Source organism: Procambarus clarkii, chromosome 40 (genome assembly GCF_040958095.1).
Source record: "Procambarus clarkii isolate CNS0578487 chromosome 40, FALCON_Pclarkii_2.0, whole genome shotgun sequence".
NCBI classification, from domain to species: Eukaryota; Metazoa; Arthropoda; class Malacostraca; order Decapoda; family Cambaridae; genus Procambarus; species Procambarus clarkii.
The window spans coordinates 28,925,566-28,944,900 of record NC_091189.1 but is presented as its reverse complement, the minus strand read 5'-3'; the positions used below and the strand labels follow the sequence as shown (position 1 = coordinate 28,944,900).

General features: G+C 38.5%; 1 protein-coding gene across 2 annotated transcripts in view; it reads left to right on the top strand.

Moving 5' to 3' along the window:
• Positions 1-19,335, top strand: part of Grp170 (Grp170 co-chaperone) — a 63,731-nt gene that overhangs the window by 6,239 nt on the left and 38,157 nt on the right. For both annotated transcript variants that reach the window (XM_045742112.2, XM_045742111.2), the window contains exons 4-8: positions 3,828-4,002; positions 4,868-5,076; positions 8,388-8,574; positions 8,957-9,106; positions 10,609-10,806. In XM_045742112.2, coding sequence (XP_045598068.2) covers positions 3,828-4,002; positions 4,868-5,076; positions 8,388-8,574; positions 8,957-9,106; positions 10,609-10,806 — 919 coding nt within the window. The remainder of the gene's footprint in view (positions 1-3,827; positions 4,003-4,867; positions 5,077-8,387; positions 8,575-8,956; positions 9,107-10,608; positions 10,807-19,335) is intronic.

Genomic DNA, 19,335 nt, shown 5'->3' with positions numbered 1-19,335 from the left:
TGTTCGATTATATTAGCGTGAACGAGGGAAATTTTAATGTTCAATCTTTCACTTGTTTAATTTTCTCCAGTATATTTTCTCTCTGCCCCCAGGGAAGAGAAAGGAAATGTGGATGTTTGAGTGTTTGTTCATTATTGAACAGTTAGAATCATTTTCAACCTTCATTTTCCAGCGCCTCCTCCGAATAGATAGTACATTTTAATACTAAATGTAATAAGTACAATCCTGACTACAGCCTTAGTACATAAATACTTAATCCCCAGAATCGCATCAAAATATTGTGAACATTAGAGTTTACCTGAAAAGCTGAATAGAAAACCATGACCTAACCTTAGTGTATGAGGACAAGCATTTTATTGCTTCTTAACACTTTCGCTAATTGGTGACAACAGTTTCGTCACCAATATTTCTACTTAATACGCTGGCGTGCGGTACTCGGGAGTCACAAGAAAAAATATTTGTATAAAATCCATTTATTATCCGATCAACTTGGGAATAGTTTACAAATGTTTGCCATGAAATTTACGTTTTCTCTAATAGCCGAACAGCTTATTAAAGAGAACGTTGTGGCAGTGAATCATCGTGGTAAAACAATTGTATTATTGATGCGACGAGTATAATCGACGTAGTTTTTATATATGTTGCCAGTCGAACGCATCCTTATGTGACCTTTAATACTTATGTTCTTATAGAACATTCTATTGCGAACACATTGGTACAAAAATGAAATACATACATCGACAATTAATGTCAGGACAGTGAATTGAATATACACTTTTCAAAGCGAGTTTCGCTGATATGCCGCCGCGGGTAACACTTCGGCCACTTCCCACACTGTTTTGGGTGGGCTACGACATTGAATCTATATTTATATGCATATGTCCGTGTAGAGAATTTTATTGCGATTCCAATGATACCACAATTAGTGATGTAGGACAACTGTAGGCTTCGCAACCATTAAGAGAGTGGAAACATTTTGTTGCTGTTTGGCGCTCTCGGCGAGTGATCTGAATAGTTTTTTATTTGGTGTTGATAGTCCTTATGCTTTGGCGGCATTTTATAGGGATGTTCTTATAGACAATTTTATTGCGAACACAGTGATACCAAATTTAAATACATGCGCCTTCAATTATTGTCAGGACAGTCAAGAGTGTACACTTTTTCGGTCTTACCGCGTAGGCGCACCAACCGCCGAAAGCATCTAGGGTATGCTTTTTTTCTGAATGCGGAGAGCGCGAAAGTGTTAATTACAATTAGTACTTAATACTTTGGCTGGGTAATGACACAGCATTGCGTGATTTCCGGCGGCAAATTGGCGACGGTTTCGAGAAGGGCGCGCCGCGGTTTTGGACATTATATGCATACACACCTGTAGGGAATTTCATTGCGAATGCAATGATACCAAAATGAAAGACCTAGGACCAGAATTAAGGTAACAAAGTTGAAAAGCATATACCCATTTTATTGGCCTTTATTAGCACTCACTGGGGTAACTCGCCGTCACTTTCTCTGTTTGCTGCCAAAATTGAATAAACAAAAACATTGATACCAATTTGAAAAACCCTAGGATGAGAATTGAGGTAACAACAGTTGAAAAGATTACAGGCTTTTCAGAATTACTGCTCGCTCCTGCGGAATGCCCAAACCCACCAGGGTTAGTGTGGCGCATGTGCGCCCAGAGCATCAAAGTGTTAACCTATAGCTATATTGATATTAGTTTTATAAAACTAATAAAACAAAACTAAAATCTTTTAATAAATTATAAAGTAACTCAGGATATTTTCAATTTTGTATAAAATCTGTTTAATAAAACTGAAAAAGAAATTATTTATATTTAAAGCTTGTGTATATAGAATTGAACATGAAAACTTCATCCTAAAATTTTGAGTGTCTTAACAGAAAATGAGAATATATATATAAGCACCGTAAGTGTAATTATGTACTATGCACGAGTCGGGAAATATACTTATTACATTTAGTATTAAAACGTACTGTCTATTCGGAGGATGTGTTGTCGTTTTCGTGGTTAATCCGTTCCCAGAGACGGTACAAGAACCGAAACAAATTTTCCTATTAGAATTAATTTAAATTGAATTAACACTTTCGCTCGGGCATGACGCAGCATTGTGTCATCCGTTTACTGGCGGTAATACCGGGGATGACGCAGCATTGCGTCATCCACTTTAAATAATCGCCAAAAATCAGGTTTTTATCCGATTTTTTTGGGACTGGTTTTAAAATGTGCGCCGATGTCTTCCCATTTTCTTTGTTGAGCCTCGTGGCCCTCAGGTGGCTTGGCACATGATGTCGGCCCATTCTTTTCGCTCCACTGTTGTGACCAATGTCGCCTCCCCTCACATCTCAAACGTGTGAACATTTCGTCTATTTTCCGTGGCTATATTTCTTTCTGCGGCTTTAGAAACTATCTACGCTTACTCCACGATGGATAGTGATCATGAACAAGGCCCTTCCAGGAAGAAAATTGTGAAAGAAAGGCTTGAAAAGGAAGGGAATTGGGAGTGTAGCTGGAAGGCGTCTGAGTGCTCACTCACGGCTAACGCGTGGCCCATCTTCAACTCGTCGGCGGTTGGAGCGTGACCAGGTTTTTTATTTTATACGCTAATGTTCCTCTAGAGAATTCTATTGCGAACCCATTGAGACCAAAATGAAAGACCTAGGACAAAAATTGAGGTGACCAGAGTGAAAATAGTGAAAACATTTTATCGCGTTTGCGCACTCCTGGGTAACTCATTCGCACTTTCTCTGTTTGCTGCTGGTAATTAGCCGGGCTTTTGGAGTTTATATGCATTTAGTGCTGTAGAGAATTCTATTGCGAACACAATGATACCAAATTTAATCTTGTAGGACGAGAATTAAGGTGACAAAGTTGAAGAGAGTATACACTTTTCAGAATTTATGCGCGCTCCCATGACACCCTGGGTCCCATATCGCACAGTTGAAGGGTGGCGTGCGGGGTACGCCAAAGTGTTAATCCGTTCCACACCCCCAAAAATATTAACTAAAAAAATAAATGTTATACAGAATAATACTCTTGGGTCCCTTACCTTTATGGAGGACTTTTGTTGGCATATGGAAGACAGTGAGGAGGAGGAGGAGGAGGAGGAGGAGAGGTGTTAGTGTTTAGAAGGGGGGAGTCTCCTTCCATTATAACAGCAGTGATGACATTTGTGGGGTACTCTTATGGTTGTGGCTCACTGCTTGCTTGTCTTTTTAACTCTACTGTATAGACACTTGTTTTTCCCCTACATTTTAACACTTGTCTGTAGTGAGACATCACATCCTCACTATGAATGATCTCTTGGTTTTTTCCTCTATCGTCATCCTCGCAACCATTTTCTTAGGTTGCACATTACCACTGACTTTCTTGGAACCCATGGCATGATATATAATAAACTTTTATGTTCAGAAACCAAAAAGACACAAAATCCATGAAATTCTTCACAAAGAATCAAAGCGTGGTGATCATTAGGCAGGAGACACTGGTAAACTGAAGCACCACACTCACGGTGGACCCGTATGTGCATAAACAAACTATGACCACTGAGGCAAGCTATGACTACCGACTCTAATTTCTCGTAGAAATTTACTACAAGAAACGAAAACTACGAGAATGGGCATATGAGAACCGAGGTTCCACTGTATACTGTAATAGGATTGCTGTATTTCCTTAGGTTTTTTTTTTTTTTTTTTTTTATTTCGGTAATTTTCAAATTCTACAGAGTATACTTTGTTTAATGTTTCCCAGTTCTGCATAATATTTAGGTCAATTAATATCTGTACAGTATTTAAAATGTGTGTTAACACAGGGAGACAACATACACAGTTGAGGAGCTGGTGGCCCAGCTGTTGGAGTATGCTCGGGATTTGGCTGTAGCGCACACTGATCAGAGAATCAAGGATTGTGTCATCACTGTTCCACCATTCTTCAACCAGGCAGAACGGAGAGCTATTTTGACAGCAGCTGATATGGCTGGACTCAAGGCAAGTGTACAATACTGTATATAAAAATGATGTAATGTGATGTGATTGAGTTATTTATAAATAATATTGCTTTCAAAGAACTTTTAATTAGTTAATTAAATATTAATTTAGTGTCCTCAGAATGCAAAAGTAACACTTTTTAACACTTGAGGACTGCTGAAATATTATTAAACCACTCTACAACTTTTTTTTACACTTTTGCAAAGGAGTGAAATAATTTTTATTTTAATATCGCTTGACAATTGTACTGTAGAGTGTATTTGCACTATACTTCAGGTGCCATTTTCAGTTCTAAAACTGTTTTGCTGTGAAAAGTGATCCCCACTCCTTGCTGTGAAATGTTTCTCAAGACGTAATAAAACGAGCACCATAATCAGTTAAATTTTAGCCTTTTGGGGGCATTTTTTTTTCTTAGGGGTGCAGTCAGTGTTAAGATGTGCTGGCTTGGTGCTTTCTCATACTTAATTGTTGTAGACCTTTTATCATTTGCATGGCTGACCATAACCATACTATCCAAATATAAGTTCTTAGGTAAAGATCCTTACATGATTGTTTTACCATGTATTGTTGCTGGTTAAACTATATAGCAAGTTTGTAACACAGAATTGTTACTTATTATGTAATAGTTCATTGTTTTATATATGAGAGCTGTGTTCGGAATTTTTGCTGGGATTGTTCATTGATTTCCTTTGTTTGCTGGTTTATCATAGTATTCTTATTTAGCAATGTAGAAATGATGCAGGGAACACAAAATGTCTGAAAAGTGAAAGTAATGTCTATTGAACAGGATTTGTAAATTAATAATGTCCATATATATGGCTCTTGCTTCAAGTACAGTAATGGTATCCTGTACCATTATTTTCAGGTTCTGTCTTTAATGTCTAGTAATGCTGCTGTGGCTCTCAATTATGGCATGTTCCGGAGAAAGGAGATCAATGCCACTGCACAGAACATTCTCTTCTATGATATGGGGGCATCCTCTACTACAGCCACCATTGCCTCGTACCAGACCATCAAAACAAAGGAGAGGGCATACTCGGAGACCAACCCTCAGGTCACAATGTTAGGTCTGGGGTATGTTGTCACACCATTGTTTTATGTATATTTTGGGGTTCAAGAACTGTCAAGTTTTCTTTTATGAACATGTTTTAAAAATTCTCACTAGGCCAATAGAATGAAGAATAAATGAGCTAAAAATAGTAATTATGGGCATACTGTAATTTTATTTTGGAGAATATATTTTTCCAAAACCAGTTGCACTCAAAGTATAATTTAAATGTACAAATCACACACAGTACAGTGGCACCTTGATTAAAGAGTTTAATCCGTTCCGGCACTAAGCTCGTCGTGTGGAAAACTCGTCTTGCAAGAAATCGACAACAAAACTGTCGTTAAAGTTGTCCGAGAACCAGCGGAAATGTTCATTAACCCTTAACATGCTCGGGGTCTAATATCCTGCTATCCACACAGGCGCATGTCATTTTGAAAAAAAAAAAAATTTTTTTTTTTTGCTAATCTGTTAAGTTCTGTTCACTGATCACGGGAAAAATAAAAAAAAAAATTCTATTGTACTTACTTTTGTTGCAATAGAGCCGAGAAGCTCTGCGATGACGTCACAATCTGCATGGTCGCTCATGCAGTACACGCCCGGGAGATGTTGCGCGCGGTCCTCAAACAGCCAGAGTTGCCACAAATATATTTTCGCGCTATTTATTTACAATGTCTAAGCGCATTTTATCTAATTTTTTTTCACTAATTGTGTTTCAAATACTGTTTGAACATATTTTGTATCAATAATTGTTGCATATTTGAGTATACACAGGCGCACACAAATGTTTTCAATTACGGCAATATAATATGTCATTACAGTCTATTATATTATATGTTCTGCTTATATGTTTACATATTTACACACTCGCACACGCTATACACACTTTGAAGCACACTTAGAAGATTTCTAGACTGTGGTAGTCATTGAAGCAGTCGACAGCACATAATGGGATACCACACGTTTCACACCATGTTTGCACAAGCTTCCGTTTCTTGTCTCTACGTGTCGTTGTTTTACACACCAAGCAATCACGTTGGGCTATTGCACGCTTCACACCAGGTGGCAAATACTTAAGTTTGTGTGCTAGGAAGCCTTCAGTGTGAGCGAGGCGTGGAGTACCAGCATGCTGCAACAGTGGGTTTATGATGGGCCGCTGAATACCTGGGACATCTTTTGCAAACTTTCCTAATAACTGTATTGCAGCATCAAATACAAAGTCACGGAAAGTGGGCTTACGTCCAGTTCTCACAAGGTACATGTTGAAACAGTTCAGCATGCTCATGTCCACAAGATGGAAGAACACTTTTTTCGTCCACCTACATGTCTTCCGCACACACTCTGCAGTGCCAATCATCATGTCTGATTTATCAATCAACCGCATGTTGATATTATAGTCTAAAACACAGTCTGGCTTATATAGTGGTGCGTTTGTTTTATGGCTCACTTTCCCACTGTTCACCATTGTTCCATCATGAATTGTTGTCAACAAGTTCACCTCTCTTTTGTCTTTCCACCGAACTGACAGAATGTTATCACTTTTCCTTCTCTGACACTCACCAACTGCAATGTCGTTGTCAAACACAGGCATTTCCCTTCGTTGTGGCTTTACTGTACCAACCAATCCGGTTCTATTTTCTAGCAAGAACCGAGCTAGCAAGGGACTTGTATAGTAATTATCTGTGTATAAAATGTGTCCCTTGTTCATCCACGGAGCCATGATGGTCTTCACTACACTCCCCGAGAATCCATGTTCATCGTTACCGGGAATGTCTACATCACTAGCCGAGTACAGAATCATGTGTAACACGTATCCTGTCTCACAATCACAAAGAACAAAAAATTTCAGGCCAAATCGGTTTCGTTTTGAGGGAATGTACTGTTTGAATGGAACACGTCCCTTGAAAAGTATGAGAGATTCATCAACCACCAGCTTCTGTGCTGGTACGTAAAAATCTCTGAATTTTCCAATAACATCGTTCATGTAGTGCCTCACTCGCCACAGTCTATCATCAGGTGTTCGGTCCTGAACACTTCCAAAATGTAGACACCTGAGGAGTATCTGAAACCTGTCTCGTGACATATATTTCCCGAATAAAGGTGTTGGTATTGTCTTGTCCTTGCTCCAATAGTCATTTATTGCATGTTTGTGACAGTGCTTCATCAACAAACAGAGTGCCAAAAACACATACATTTCCGCCACTGTGGTATTTTTCCAACGCTGCAGTCGTGAAAATTCTGTGATTTCCCTCTCAATCAGGTAAGCAGCGTGCAGGTTCGTTTGGTGTACAATGTATTCCATGAGTGGTTCATCATAGAATGCTGTAAAATATTCCATCTCAGCCATGTCCTCACCTTGATTAGGGAAAAGGTTTGTAATCCCTACATCTTTATCGTCAAAGTGAGGAATATTAGGAATAAAATCGTCACCATCACTCCACTCAAGTACACCAGGCGTCCTGCGAGATGCAGAGGAAAGATGGCGAGGAAGCGATGCATACCGGCGACCAGGAGCTGAATACCGTCTGCGAGAAGCACGGCGGCTACGTGCACGTGAGGTGGGTGCACGTGAACACGAGGGTCTTGGTGCCATGCGGTGGCGCTTGGCTGGGCGAGATGCTGCTGACGCGACAATTTCTCGCCCAGTTACACCACTGGTACCAGCCACAGGCTCAATAAAACTTTGATCTGAGTCACTAAACCCAGAAAAGGAGTCACCTCCCTCTGACTCGTCAACCTCAAACAGAAAATATCCACAGGAACTGTGAGGTCGTGGTAGAATTGGGGTAGAAAATGGGCGAGGAGGCATGGGAGAGCGTATAGGCCTCGCCATGGCATGGCGGTCATTCTCGCTTTCACTGCTGCTGCTACTATCTCCCGACAACTGTGTATAATCCTCATCGTTGTCTGAATCGTCAAACACACTTTCTTCACCTTCAGAGAATAATTCGTGGGCTATTTGCTCTGGGGTGAGGGACTGAGTGATGCGTGCTCGTGAGGCGTTTGACCGTGCGCTCGCCATGGTGACTCTCGCTAAACTGAGGCCTCCCATGCCATCGGAGCGTGAGCTGGATTTTTTTTCAAAATGGCCGCTGTTTACTAGAGCCCCTGGGCAGCGTATGGGACCCCCAGCTACACCGCGGGCCATTCAAATCGTGCGCGGTACCCATACACTTCATATGAAGTGAAGCGCAGTTGACTGGTAAAACGATTTACACTTCATATGAAGTGATGCGCACTTTAAGGGTTAATCGAGGTGCCACTATACTTGTTAAATTTATTTAACATTATAGTAAATAGTCAAAAATCGTATTTAAGATCAAAGATACTTTTTCAGTTATGATCGCTCTCTGGGTGGATTGGAGATGCAGCTTCGTTTAAGGGATTATCTTGCTGTAAAGTTCAATGAGGTAAAAAAGACCCCCAATGATGTGCTCGAATCTCCCAGGGCAATGGCCAAGCTATTTAAGGAAGCTGGACGTCTGGCTAAAGTGCTGTCGGCCAACTCTGATCACCTCAGTCAGGTAGGTGGTGAGATGTAAACTTTGGCCTTTAGAAAGTAGCTCAATATGTGAAGGATGTGTCGAGTGTTATAGGATACTAAATGTTTAGTACAGTTCTGTGTAGAACCGTAGAAATGTTACAAATTCTATTTCTAGCATAATTACCAAAACCTTTTACATTAATTCAATGTTTAGTTAACTTCTTAGTCCATGACCTCCACAGATCTTTCATTTATTGGCCAGAAATCTTTTGGCACACTGCAACGTGAGAAAATAGTTTTAAAACTACTGTACCTGTATGTTGTTCCTTTCCTTTGAAGTTGTTTTATAATAGTTCGTGATTGTTGAGCTGGTTTCTTAAACTGATGATACTCTGGTGAATGATATAATTAAATTTTTAAAGGTTGAAGGAGTTTTGGATGAAGAAGACTTCAAACTGATGGTAAAGAGAGAGGAGTTTGAGGAGCTGTGTTCTGATGTGTTTGACCGTATTCGGGCCCCAGTTGATGCAGCTCTCATATCAGCTGGCATGGACATCTCTGCTATTGATCAGGTAATCATCGTTACAAAGAACTGTACAAAAATTTAGGTTACTTTTATAAGTACAGTACTGTAAAAGTACTTTACGGAGTGGTGAGTATAAACTTTTGGACATCACCCTCCTAACTTATTTATTGTATGTTTGTTTTTTAAATCTATTAAATCTATAGCAGCAAGACCCTCCAAAATGTGGTGATCATAATATATCTTGGATAACTAGTTTTAATCATTTGCCAATTTTCATTATGGCTTGGTTTTTATACCAGCTACCCAAATATAATAATTACCTCTATATTGATGTATTATAGTAGTGAAAAGGTCTATCTATAATTATTTACTATTTGATGAGGTTATTGTATACTAGGGACATTCAGTTATCAAATCACACTTTGGTCTTTTTCACCAGTTGGTGTATTCTTTGACAATGTTTTCAGGCAGAAATGCACCAAAGGAGTGTGTTGGAAGAGAGAGAACCTTGAGCTTTCAATAATAGATTTACATGCAGTGGGCATTTAATTTTAAATTGCAGACTTGTATACAGTGCTGTATAACAGTTTGCCAATTGTGTACATAGTTGTTCAAAACTGTGCATTTTGTAAATTATTAGATTGAGCAACAAACCAAAAAGCCATCCAATTTGAAGATTAACACGCACTAACAACCCACCGGTGTCAGTAACTATGACTCTCATGACCCCCATCACCCAGCTGTGTGCATGAAACCAGAAATTTTATGAAGGCTTTTAAGTTCAAATTGAAAATACAGGCGGCAACTAATATAAACAATAAAACTTATCACAGAACCATAGTAAGAGTTTACTCTAGCAGCTGTCAGTGATAACTTCAGGTATTGTAGAGCCTGAGCCATTATCTAATATTTATGCAAGCAACAAACTTGATTGCAAGACGTCTCCATGTGGTTCTCCACTCGTAATGTTTATCCAACCTGACTTTTTTTTTCTCTCCCCTTTTAGACCACTGCATTGTTTGCATTCATATGAAAATTTTCAAAACTAGCTTGATACATGACTGTCAATACCATATGCTTTTGTTTTTTAAAGTAGTCTTCAATAATTTACTATAAATTTGTATAAACTAATCCAACTATAAATGAATAAACATTTGAATTGAGTGAAGAACGTTCTTGACCGCTTTGTGACTAAATATGGTAAAGTATTATGTACTGTCAACCACAATATTTTCATTGAACACATTAATTACAATTTGTAAAAAATTCTTTCATAAGTGTCTTACTTAGTGCATTAGTGTTAGCCTTTGGCCATTGTATAAGCCAGTTTGGGTAAAAGGTGAGAAACAATCTGGAATAAAAGAATATACAGGTGTCTAGAACCTTATTGGCTGTGTGAGGTGACTCGTTTATTTCCACTATTCCTGTGCACAACTGTTAATTTAATTTAATTTAACAGGCTCTATAAAGGGTTAAATAAAATGACCTGAATTTTTTCTGTAATTTACTGTGATTGCATTCCCCCCAAGAATAAACCCCTCTTTTCAGTTTATCATTGTTGGAGGAGCTACCCGCATTCCTCGAGTGCAGTCACTGCTTCAGGAAGTTTGGGGTAAAGAACTGGGGAAAAATATAAATGCAGATGAGGCTGCGGCTATGGGTGCTGTGTACCGTGCGGCAGACCTCGGGCAGGGCTTCAAGGTTAAAAAGTTCCATGTTAAGGAAGCCATCGTTTTTCCTATAGAGGTAAGATTTTGAGTTCTTGTGTATTTTAAATCTAATATGCATTATGAAGTGATAAAATGTCATAAATGGGATGCCTTTGTTCCCTGGGGCCTGGGGTTAATAAATAGGATGCCCTTTTCCCCATTAAATGATTTTTTATAGTCATTTTAATTATGCATCCTGTTTGATGGTCGATGCAAATTCAAATTTAATGTTAGAAATTTATTTGTTTACTTTAGAGAGAAGTCTTTTACTGCTTCTTGACTTTGCTTTCATCTGTGTGCTTACTGTACCTAGATGACCATTGCCCATTCTGTACATCTATTTTTTTTTTATTTATTTATTTTTTTTTTGTAATAACTAAACTTTGGGGATTAAACTTCATAGTTATGGTGTACATCTGATAGGATAATTTCCAATTTATAGTTGGCCTTCCTTGTAAGTTAGTGTTGGGAATGTCAAGGCTTGTTGGTCAGTATTTTTTGTCTGGGTTGCAGGATGACATGTTCATTCTCCTTGTCACTTTACCCTTGCACATGAACTCCTCAAGACAGAGCAGTATCAAACTAATTTCTAAAGAGCTTCCATTTGCCCAATCTCAAACTCTTGGATTAGTCCTCATTTAATTTCTCTTACTTGCTACATTCATTAACCACTGCACTGATCTTCATTAAAATATGACGCCCCCGTGGTGCTCCAAAAATAGTTAGTTTCCCCAAAAAATTCTCTTCTTATATTGTTAAAATGCAGTCTCTCATCACAGGGAAACTAAAAAAAAAATATTGTATGTGACATACTTTAGCCGCGGTGGAGCTGGGAAGTTGAGCAAATTATGGGCGCTGAGCGATGGAGTGCTCAAGGTCACTAGGCCTTGGGGCCCCCCCCGTGGGGCGGCAGTGGCTGCGAATATAATGTTTCATGACTTTGATATTTCCCATTCGTTTCTTCCCTGGAGTTTTGCTGTAATGTTCAAAATTGTGTAAATTGTTGAATTTATATAGTTCAATGTGTGGAACACTTATATGCTCAAAATTATGGGGCTCATTTGTAACATACACAGTATTATATTCTATGATCCATCAGTGTTTTTGCTGTTATTACACTATATACACACATTGTATATACCTATCTACATGTGTGTTCACCATAACAAACCACCAAGTTGGTATGGCGAGCCTTAAAAAAAAAAAAAAAAAAAAAAGTGGGGCTGCCACACCTGGCCAGCCCTCCCTCACTCCAACACCAAACTTGCCAACATTTCTCCTCCTACAAAACTTTCTGGTTTTATTACACAATGTACATGTGTTATTTATATATATAATTATCTACATGTTTTGTTCACCATAACTGTAAAACTAAGTTGGTATGGTGTCCAAACAACATAAGCTGGTTTTATTGTTAAGGCTTGCCTCGGGCCGGGGTTGAGGAGTAGAACAACTCCCAGAACCCCCATCTACCAGGTATCAACATAGTGGTAACAAAAAACTGCATGAAAAGTCAAACCACCACCAGCAGACGGCACCAACTCTCCCTCCCTCTTCACTAAGATTACTCCTCCCACCATATTATGCAGATTGCTAATTCTCACCACAATCCTGCTATTATCAGAATCCTGGTCACTAAATCCTGTAAATGAATAATTTTCCACAAATTTATTTTGTAAAGTAGCATGGGAGGTAGTTTGAAGAATCTTGGAGGGATGAAATAATGACAGTGTGCTGTGAACATCTTGAACAGCATTGATTCACTGATATCTGAACATTGTACAGTCTTTATAACAATCAGGCTCTTCTGTAAACCTACGAGAGGCCTGAGGCGCCTTGCACACCACCAATCTAGCGCCTCAAGGCGTTTTGCGCAGAGTGTCACCACTATTAAATGGCGATATTTTTTCTAATGGTTCTCGTGCAGAAAAAACCTCTTGTATTTTTGCACAGACATTACAGATGTCCACCCATGTTTCATGTAGCGAGGACTGCATCAATATTTAACATTGGCTGGAGCTGGCTTTGTATAGGCACCTACAAAATTTGTATATACACACACGTGTTAAAACCCTTAGTGTGGGGTTAGGTGATCTACCTTCATACATCCCTGATCTTAAGGGTTGAAATTTTAATATCTTCACTGATAAATATGAGCAATCAATGTGCTATATATTTTATGGGCTTTAATGTTGTTGTACATTTTTCCCTAACTACCAGTTTTCTTTTAAACTTCTGAAATGGCTCAAATTGCAAGCGTTTCCTTAGATTTGATGTTGTCAGGGATGGAAGTGTTGAGGACACTTGAGCTGAATATCGGGACGTGCTAAGATAATGTGGTGCAGAAGCAGGATGATGATTAGTAATGTTTGTCAATGAACAAGAAAGTGTGGAACTTCCTAAGAAGGGAAAGGTTTGTGGTGGAATTTACATGGAATTTGAATATAGGGAGGAAAGTATTTTAATAGATAACCTGCACAAAGCGGTTTTTATTTAATGGTTTTTTAGTAACATTCAACCCAGTTACACGCGACTGTAAAAAGCACTTTTAGCTTAGTTGACTGTGGTGTAACTCAACTTACACAGCCCAACTAGGATATAGAAAAGTATATAGGACTTAATGGAAAAATATAAAGAGGATCAGGACTTGGTGACAATACAAGGATTAATGTATAGTGTTAAGTAGTTTAGTCTGAGCTGTTAAGGGGCCGTATTACGAAAATATGCAATAAATCAAAACTTGTTCGATTTCAAACTCTTTTTATTAGTTGTATATGAAATTGGGTTCAACTGGTCCAAGTCTCGGCATCGTAGCATAAATAGGAAGTAAAAAAAATATTGTCAAAAAATTTCCAAAATGGTTAAAAATTATCAAACACAGGTGTTAACTGGAATCATGTCTGACTCTAAGCTATCACAACAGCGTATAATAAAAAAATTTAATATTCAGTTTTATGTGAAAAAAGATTTTTTCTCTAGAATTTTTTCTTATTTTTATTGAGCGATTTGCATGAAACTTGTACACCTTACCGAATGTAAGCTTATCTGTAAGGGTGCAAATTTTGGTGGAAATTGGTTGTCAACCTCAACCACAGGTGGCAGAATCTTTGACTTCATTTATTGTCAAGCAACATAAAATTGACTTTCATTTTTTTTCAATTTACATGAAATTTACACCTAATATGTAGAGTAAATGTCTCTACAACCTCTATAAAACACTTTATTCTTAAGTACATTTATTGATTTTATAAATATTTGCAAACATGATATATTGGCATAAATTTTTGGGAACTTTGACTATTTGTGTTAGTAAAACTAAACATATTTTGGATAATCCTTCTTATACAAATCCTTCATTATATGCTAATGTGATAGATGAGTGTCATAGAAATGATTTCATTTGAAACTTGTGGTTGTAAGGAATTATTGAAAATGTGTAAAACACATTTTCATGTAAAACGTTGAAAAAAAAAATCCTCCCTTTCTATTTAGGGTGCGATACTGATACGTAGGACAGTTGCAGCCCTTTTTATATACAACTAGTTAAAAAAGATATTGTTGATTGGACAACTTTTAATTTACTGTAATCCGGCCCCTTAAACTGAACCTGAAGTTGTCAGAAAAAAATATTCCATGTAGACTACATTGGCCAAGCATTATTCCCTAAAGGTTAATAAATTTAAATGAAGCAAAATAATTGTATCCGGTTACACTTGGATTTCTCTTACCATTAGAGATTAGAATCGTAATTTAGCAACCATGTTTAATTACATTGTACACAGGGTGGGGGAGCATTAAATAAAAACAATGGTTGAAATGAGGCTGTGAATGGGAAAATGTTTCATAAAAGTTGTTGTATTTTAACAAGGGAAGTTGTAGCTGAAAGTGCCATGCGTTGAATGTCTAAACTTTCTTGCCTCTTTTCATTGCACCTTATTTTAACAAATGCCATTTAATTAATACATGTATGTTGTTGTTCAATATATGCACTGCACAGCCGACCACAATATACCGGAACTGATTTTTTTTTATATACTGTACAGTATTTACCTTTTTTAACCTCCTGGATTAAATTTTTTTTTATTATGCACTATAGATAAAGGCCAAGTCTCAGAAGAGGGTGAAAAGGAACTGGTTTCAAGAGCTAACTAAGAAGTTACTGTATTTGGTGAGGGAGGGTGGTGTGTTTTCAAGGGGTATCTGCTTAACTTGGTGCTGGGATTTGGCGTGTTTACACAGTTCACAGATGTTTTTGATGCAAGGTCTTGCCAAGCTTTTTGTAAACTTAGGCATCGCACACACATGCACAGTTTATACCTACTCATGTTCCCTTTGTGCTATTAATGTGTTCTACACAGTTCACTCTGTTTGGTAATGTGCTTGTATTAGTTCTGGAATGGTTTTTCCCTAATTTTAAACTATATATTTGATATTCTTTATTTTATAGGATATAAATGTATGTTGCATGTTTTATTAATTATGGAAGTACCTAAAGAATTGTAATCTAATTAGGTTAGAAAATATTCTTTGGGTAAATAATTTGGCCATGATTGCTAGTAATGTAGACAGTAAGTCAATAACATGACTAGATTTAGGCATCCAAACCATAAATCTAAAAATGGAGGAAGTGACGCTGTTTCAGGCCATCCTGGTCTAGACTAAAGATATTATCTGGAGAGGGCCCAGGGGCCAGATTCACGAAGCAGTTACGCAAGTACTTACGAACGTGTACATCTTTCCTCAATCTTTGATGGCTTTGGTTACATTTATTAAACAGTTTACAAGCCTGAAAACTTCCCAATCAACTGTTGTTATTGTTATAAACAGCCTCCTGGGACTTCGGAGCTCATTAACTATTTTATATTTGTAAACTAAAGCCGCCAAAGTTTAAGAAAAGTTGTACAGGTTCGTAAGTGTTTGCGTAACTGCTTTGTGAATCTGGCCCCAGAGCTCCAGATTTCCCCCAGCCCTCACGATGTTGACACCACAAATTGTCCACTGTAATTACTTGTATGTAATTACCTAAGTGTAGGTACAGGATGAGAACTACGCTTATGGTGTCCCGTCTTCCCAGCACTTTGTCATATAACGCTTTGAAATTATTGACCGTTTTGGCCTCCTCCACCTCTCCTGACTTTTTCCAATCGTCTACCACTCTGTTTGCGAAAGTAAATTTTCTTGTACAGGTATTTCTTCAGCAGCTTTGTTTAGTTAATTTAAATCTATAACGTAGTTCTTGAAGTTCCAGGTCTTGGGAATTCTTCCCTATTTTTAGTCGATGCTGTGTTCACAAGCTGAACAGCAATGCTGTTAGCTCATGCTGCATGCACCAGCCTTGGTTGCTCACTCAGTACTGAGACTCTCGCTTCCAGATATGTTACCCACGATTTTTTTTTCATAAGGGCATCTGTTTATTATCGGCCGTGGCTGGACTATAGCTGCTCCTATCCCTCGCGGGGCATTGAAAATCGTGCACTATACCCTCAATCGTATATGTATGTATTGCGCAGTTTAAGGGTTAATGCCTCTAACCTCTCCACGTAGCTCTTGTCCTTCAGTTCTGGGAGCCACTTAGTGGCATGTCTTCGCACCTTTTCCAGTTGTGCTTATTAAGATATGGGCACCATACAACTGTTGCATATTCCAGCTTTGGTCTAACAAAAGTCATGAACAATTTCTTTAGTATTTCACCATCCATGTATTTAAAAGCAATTTTGAAGTTAGAAAGTGTAGCATAGGCTCCATGCATTGTTTTTTTTATGTGGTCCTCAGGTGATAGTTTTCTATCTAGAACCACCCCTAGATCTTTATCAAAATTCTTTAAAGATTTCTCATATAATTTATAGGTTGTATGGGGGTCTGTTCTCCTATTCCACATTACATAACAATGGCATTTATTCACATTAAATTCCATTTGCCTAGTGGTGCTCCATATACTTTTGTCCAGGCCTTCTTAAAGGGCATGATAATCCAAGTTTCTTATCTTTCCTATTATCTTAGCATCATCAGCAAACATCTTCATATAATTCTATATTCCATCTGGTAGATTGTTTATGTAGACAATGAACATTACCAATGCAAGAACTGAACCCTTACCTTGAGGTTACCTTGAGGTGCTTCCGGGGCTTAGCGCCCCCGCGGCCCGGTCGTTGACCAGGCCTCCTGGTTGCTGGACTGATCAACCAGGCTGTTGGACGTGGCTGCTCGCAGCTTGACGTATGAGTCACAGCCTGGTTGATCAGGTATCCTTTGGAGGTGCTTATCCAGTTCTCTCTTGAACACTGTGAGGGGATTGCCAGTTATGCCCCTTATGTGTAGCGGAAGCGTGTTGAACAGTCTTATTAAGTGGTGAATTACAAAAGTGGAGTACCCTTAGGTATTCCACTTGTGACATTTCTCCAGTCTGATACATTGCCTCAGATTACTGCCCTCATTTTTCTATGAAAAATTTTCATCCATGTTAGAAGCATGTCAAGTCTTTCTAGGTCCAGATGCAGTCAATCCAACCATCTTTCCTGTAAAATCTGTGGCTCGATCATAGAAACAGAAACTTTATCATTTGCCATTTTGTCCTATTATCATTCTACCATCTGTTAGTGTTGTGCTTTCATTTCTCTTGTATTTTTCTCAAATAGCATCTTGTGCCCAATACTGTACTGTCACCTCTTGTTGTTGTACTCGTAGAGCCACTACTGCTTGTGTTCGGCATCATTTGTGACTCTACAATGTCGTTTTGGAAGCTTTCTCGCATGTAGTTTCACATCCGGTCTGCTCAGGTATCACCTGAGCCCTCTTGATCTCTTAACCATATCCTTACTTTTTTTTTTGTCTTCCCCCCCCCCCCCCAATCCTTCAGCCCACAATTCTTTCCTCAAAACAGGTTTTTCTGTTTGCCACTTGGTCAGGAAGCTTTTTGCTCTTCTTTGGAGGTGGGGGTTTTTGTTCTTTTGACCCTGATGGACATTGTTAATTTAACACTTTCGCGCTATCGGCGTTCAAAAAAAAATCATACCCTATGTGCTTTCGGCGGTTCGCGCACCTACACGGTAAGACTGGAAAAGTGTACACTCTTTTGACTGTCCTGACAATAATTGAAGGCGCACGTATTTAAATTTGGTATCATAAGATATATAAGAACATGCCTATAAAATGCCGCCAAAGCATAAGGACTATCAACACCAAATAAAAAACTATTCAGATCACTCGCCGAGAGCGCCAAACAGCAACAAAATGTTTCCACTCTCTTAATGGTTGCGAAGCCTACAGTTGTCCTACATTGCTAATTGTGGTATCATTGGAATCGCAATAAAATTCTCTACACGGACATATGCATATAAATATAGATTCAATGTCGTAGCCCACCCAAAACAGTGTGGGAAGTGGCCGAAGTGTTACCTGCGGCGGCATATCAGCGAAACTCGCTTTGAAAAGTGTATATTCAATTTACTGTCCTGACATTATTTTTCGATGTATGTATTTCATTTTTGTTCTAATGTGTTCGCAATAGAATGTTCTATAAGAACATAAGTATTAAAGGTCGCATAAGGATGCGTTCGACCGGCAACATATATAAAAACTACGTCGATTATACGCGTCGTGTCAATAATACAATTGTTTTACCACGATGATTCACTGCCACGCCGTTCTCTTTAATAAGCTGTTCGGCTATTAGAAATGTAAATTTCATGGCAAACATTTGTAAACTATTCCCAAGTTGATCGGATAATAAATGAATTTTATACAAATATTTTTTCTCGTGACTCCCGAGAGGGTCACGCTCGCGGTGTGATTAAAACACTTTGATGCACCCGGCACCCGCGAAAAAACTCTGCGCAATGTGCTCGCGGCGTTTTTTTCTCATGAGCGTAAACACCAAACAGTGTAATTTTTTCACTCCTGACACCAATTCTCGAGCTACGTATTTCCTTTTGGTATCAATGTGTTGGCAATAAAATTCTCTTCAAGATCATATGTATAAAATGTAACAATAGCATTGGCTATTCCACCACGAAATAAATAAAAACGTAGATCACTTGCCGTCTCGCTGTATGCCCAAACAGCTACAAAATGTTCATACTCTTTTGTTTGTTGTCAGCTCCACATTAGTCCTACAGCGTTAAATTTTATATCACTGAACTCGCAATAAAATTGTCTACACAGACATATGCATATAAATGTAGAATCATGATCGCGGCCAACACAAGAGTGTGGAGTGGGCGATTACCCTCGTTGTCACCAACTCGATAGTCTCTCCTCTAAGTTCCAATACATTGCCGTTTTCTCAAATAGGCACTGTGCCTATTAGAGAAAACGGAAATTTAATGGCAAACATATTCATACAAACTCCAAGTCGATCGAGTAGTATATACCCACAATAACACGGACTGTAAATGTACGTCGTGATCCCACAAGCTGTTTCGGCCCGTACATCCAAGTGAAGATGGCACGAAAGTGTTAATTAATAATATTGGTGACGACCACGGTCTTCACGGATGCTCGAAAGTGTTAATTTGCAACTCTCATTCTGACTAAAAAAAATAAGTTGGCCGACTTCCAGAGTTTTTTT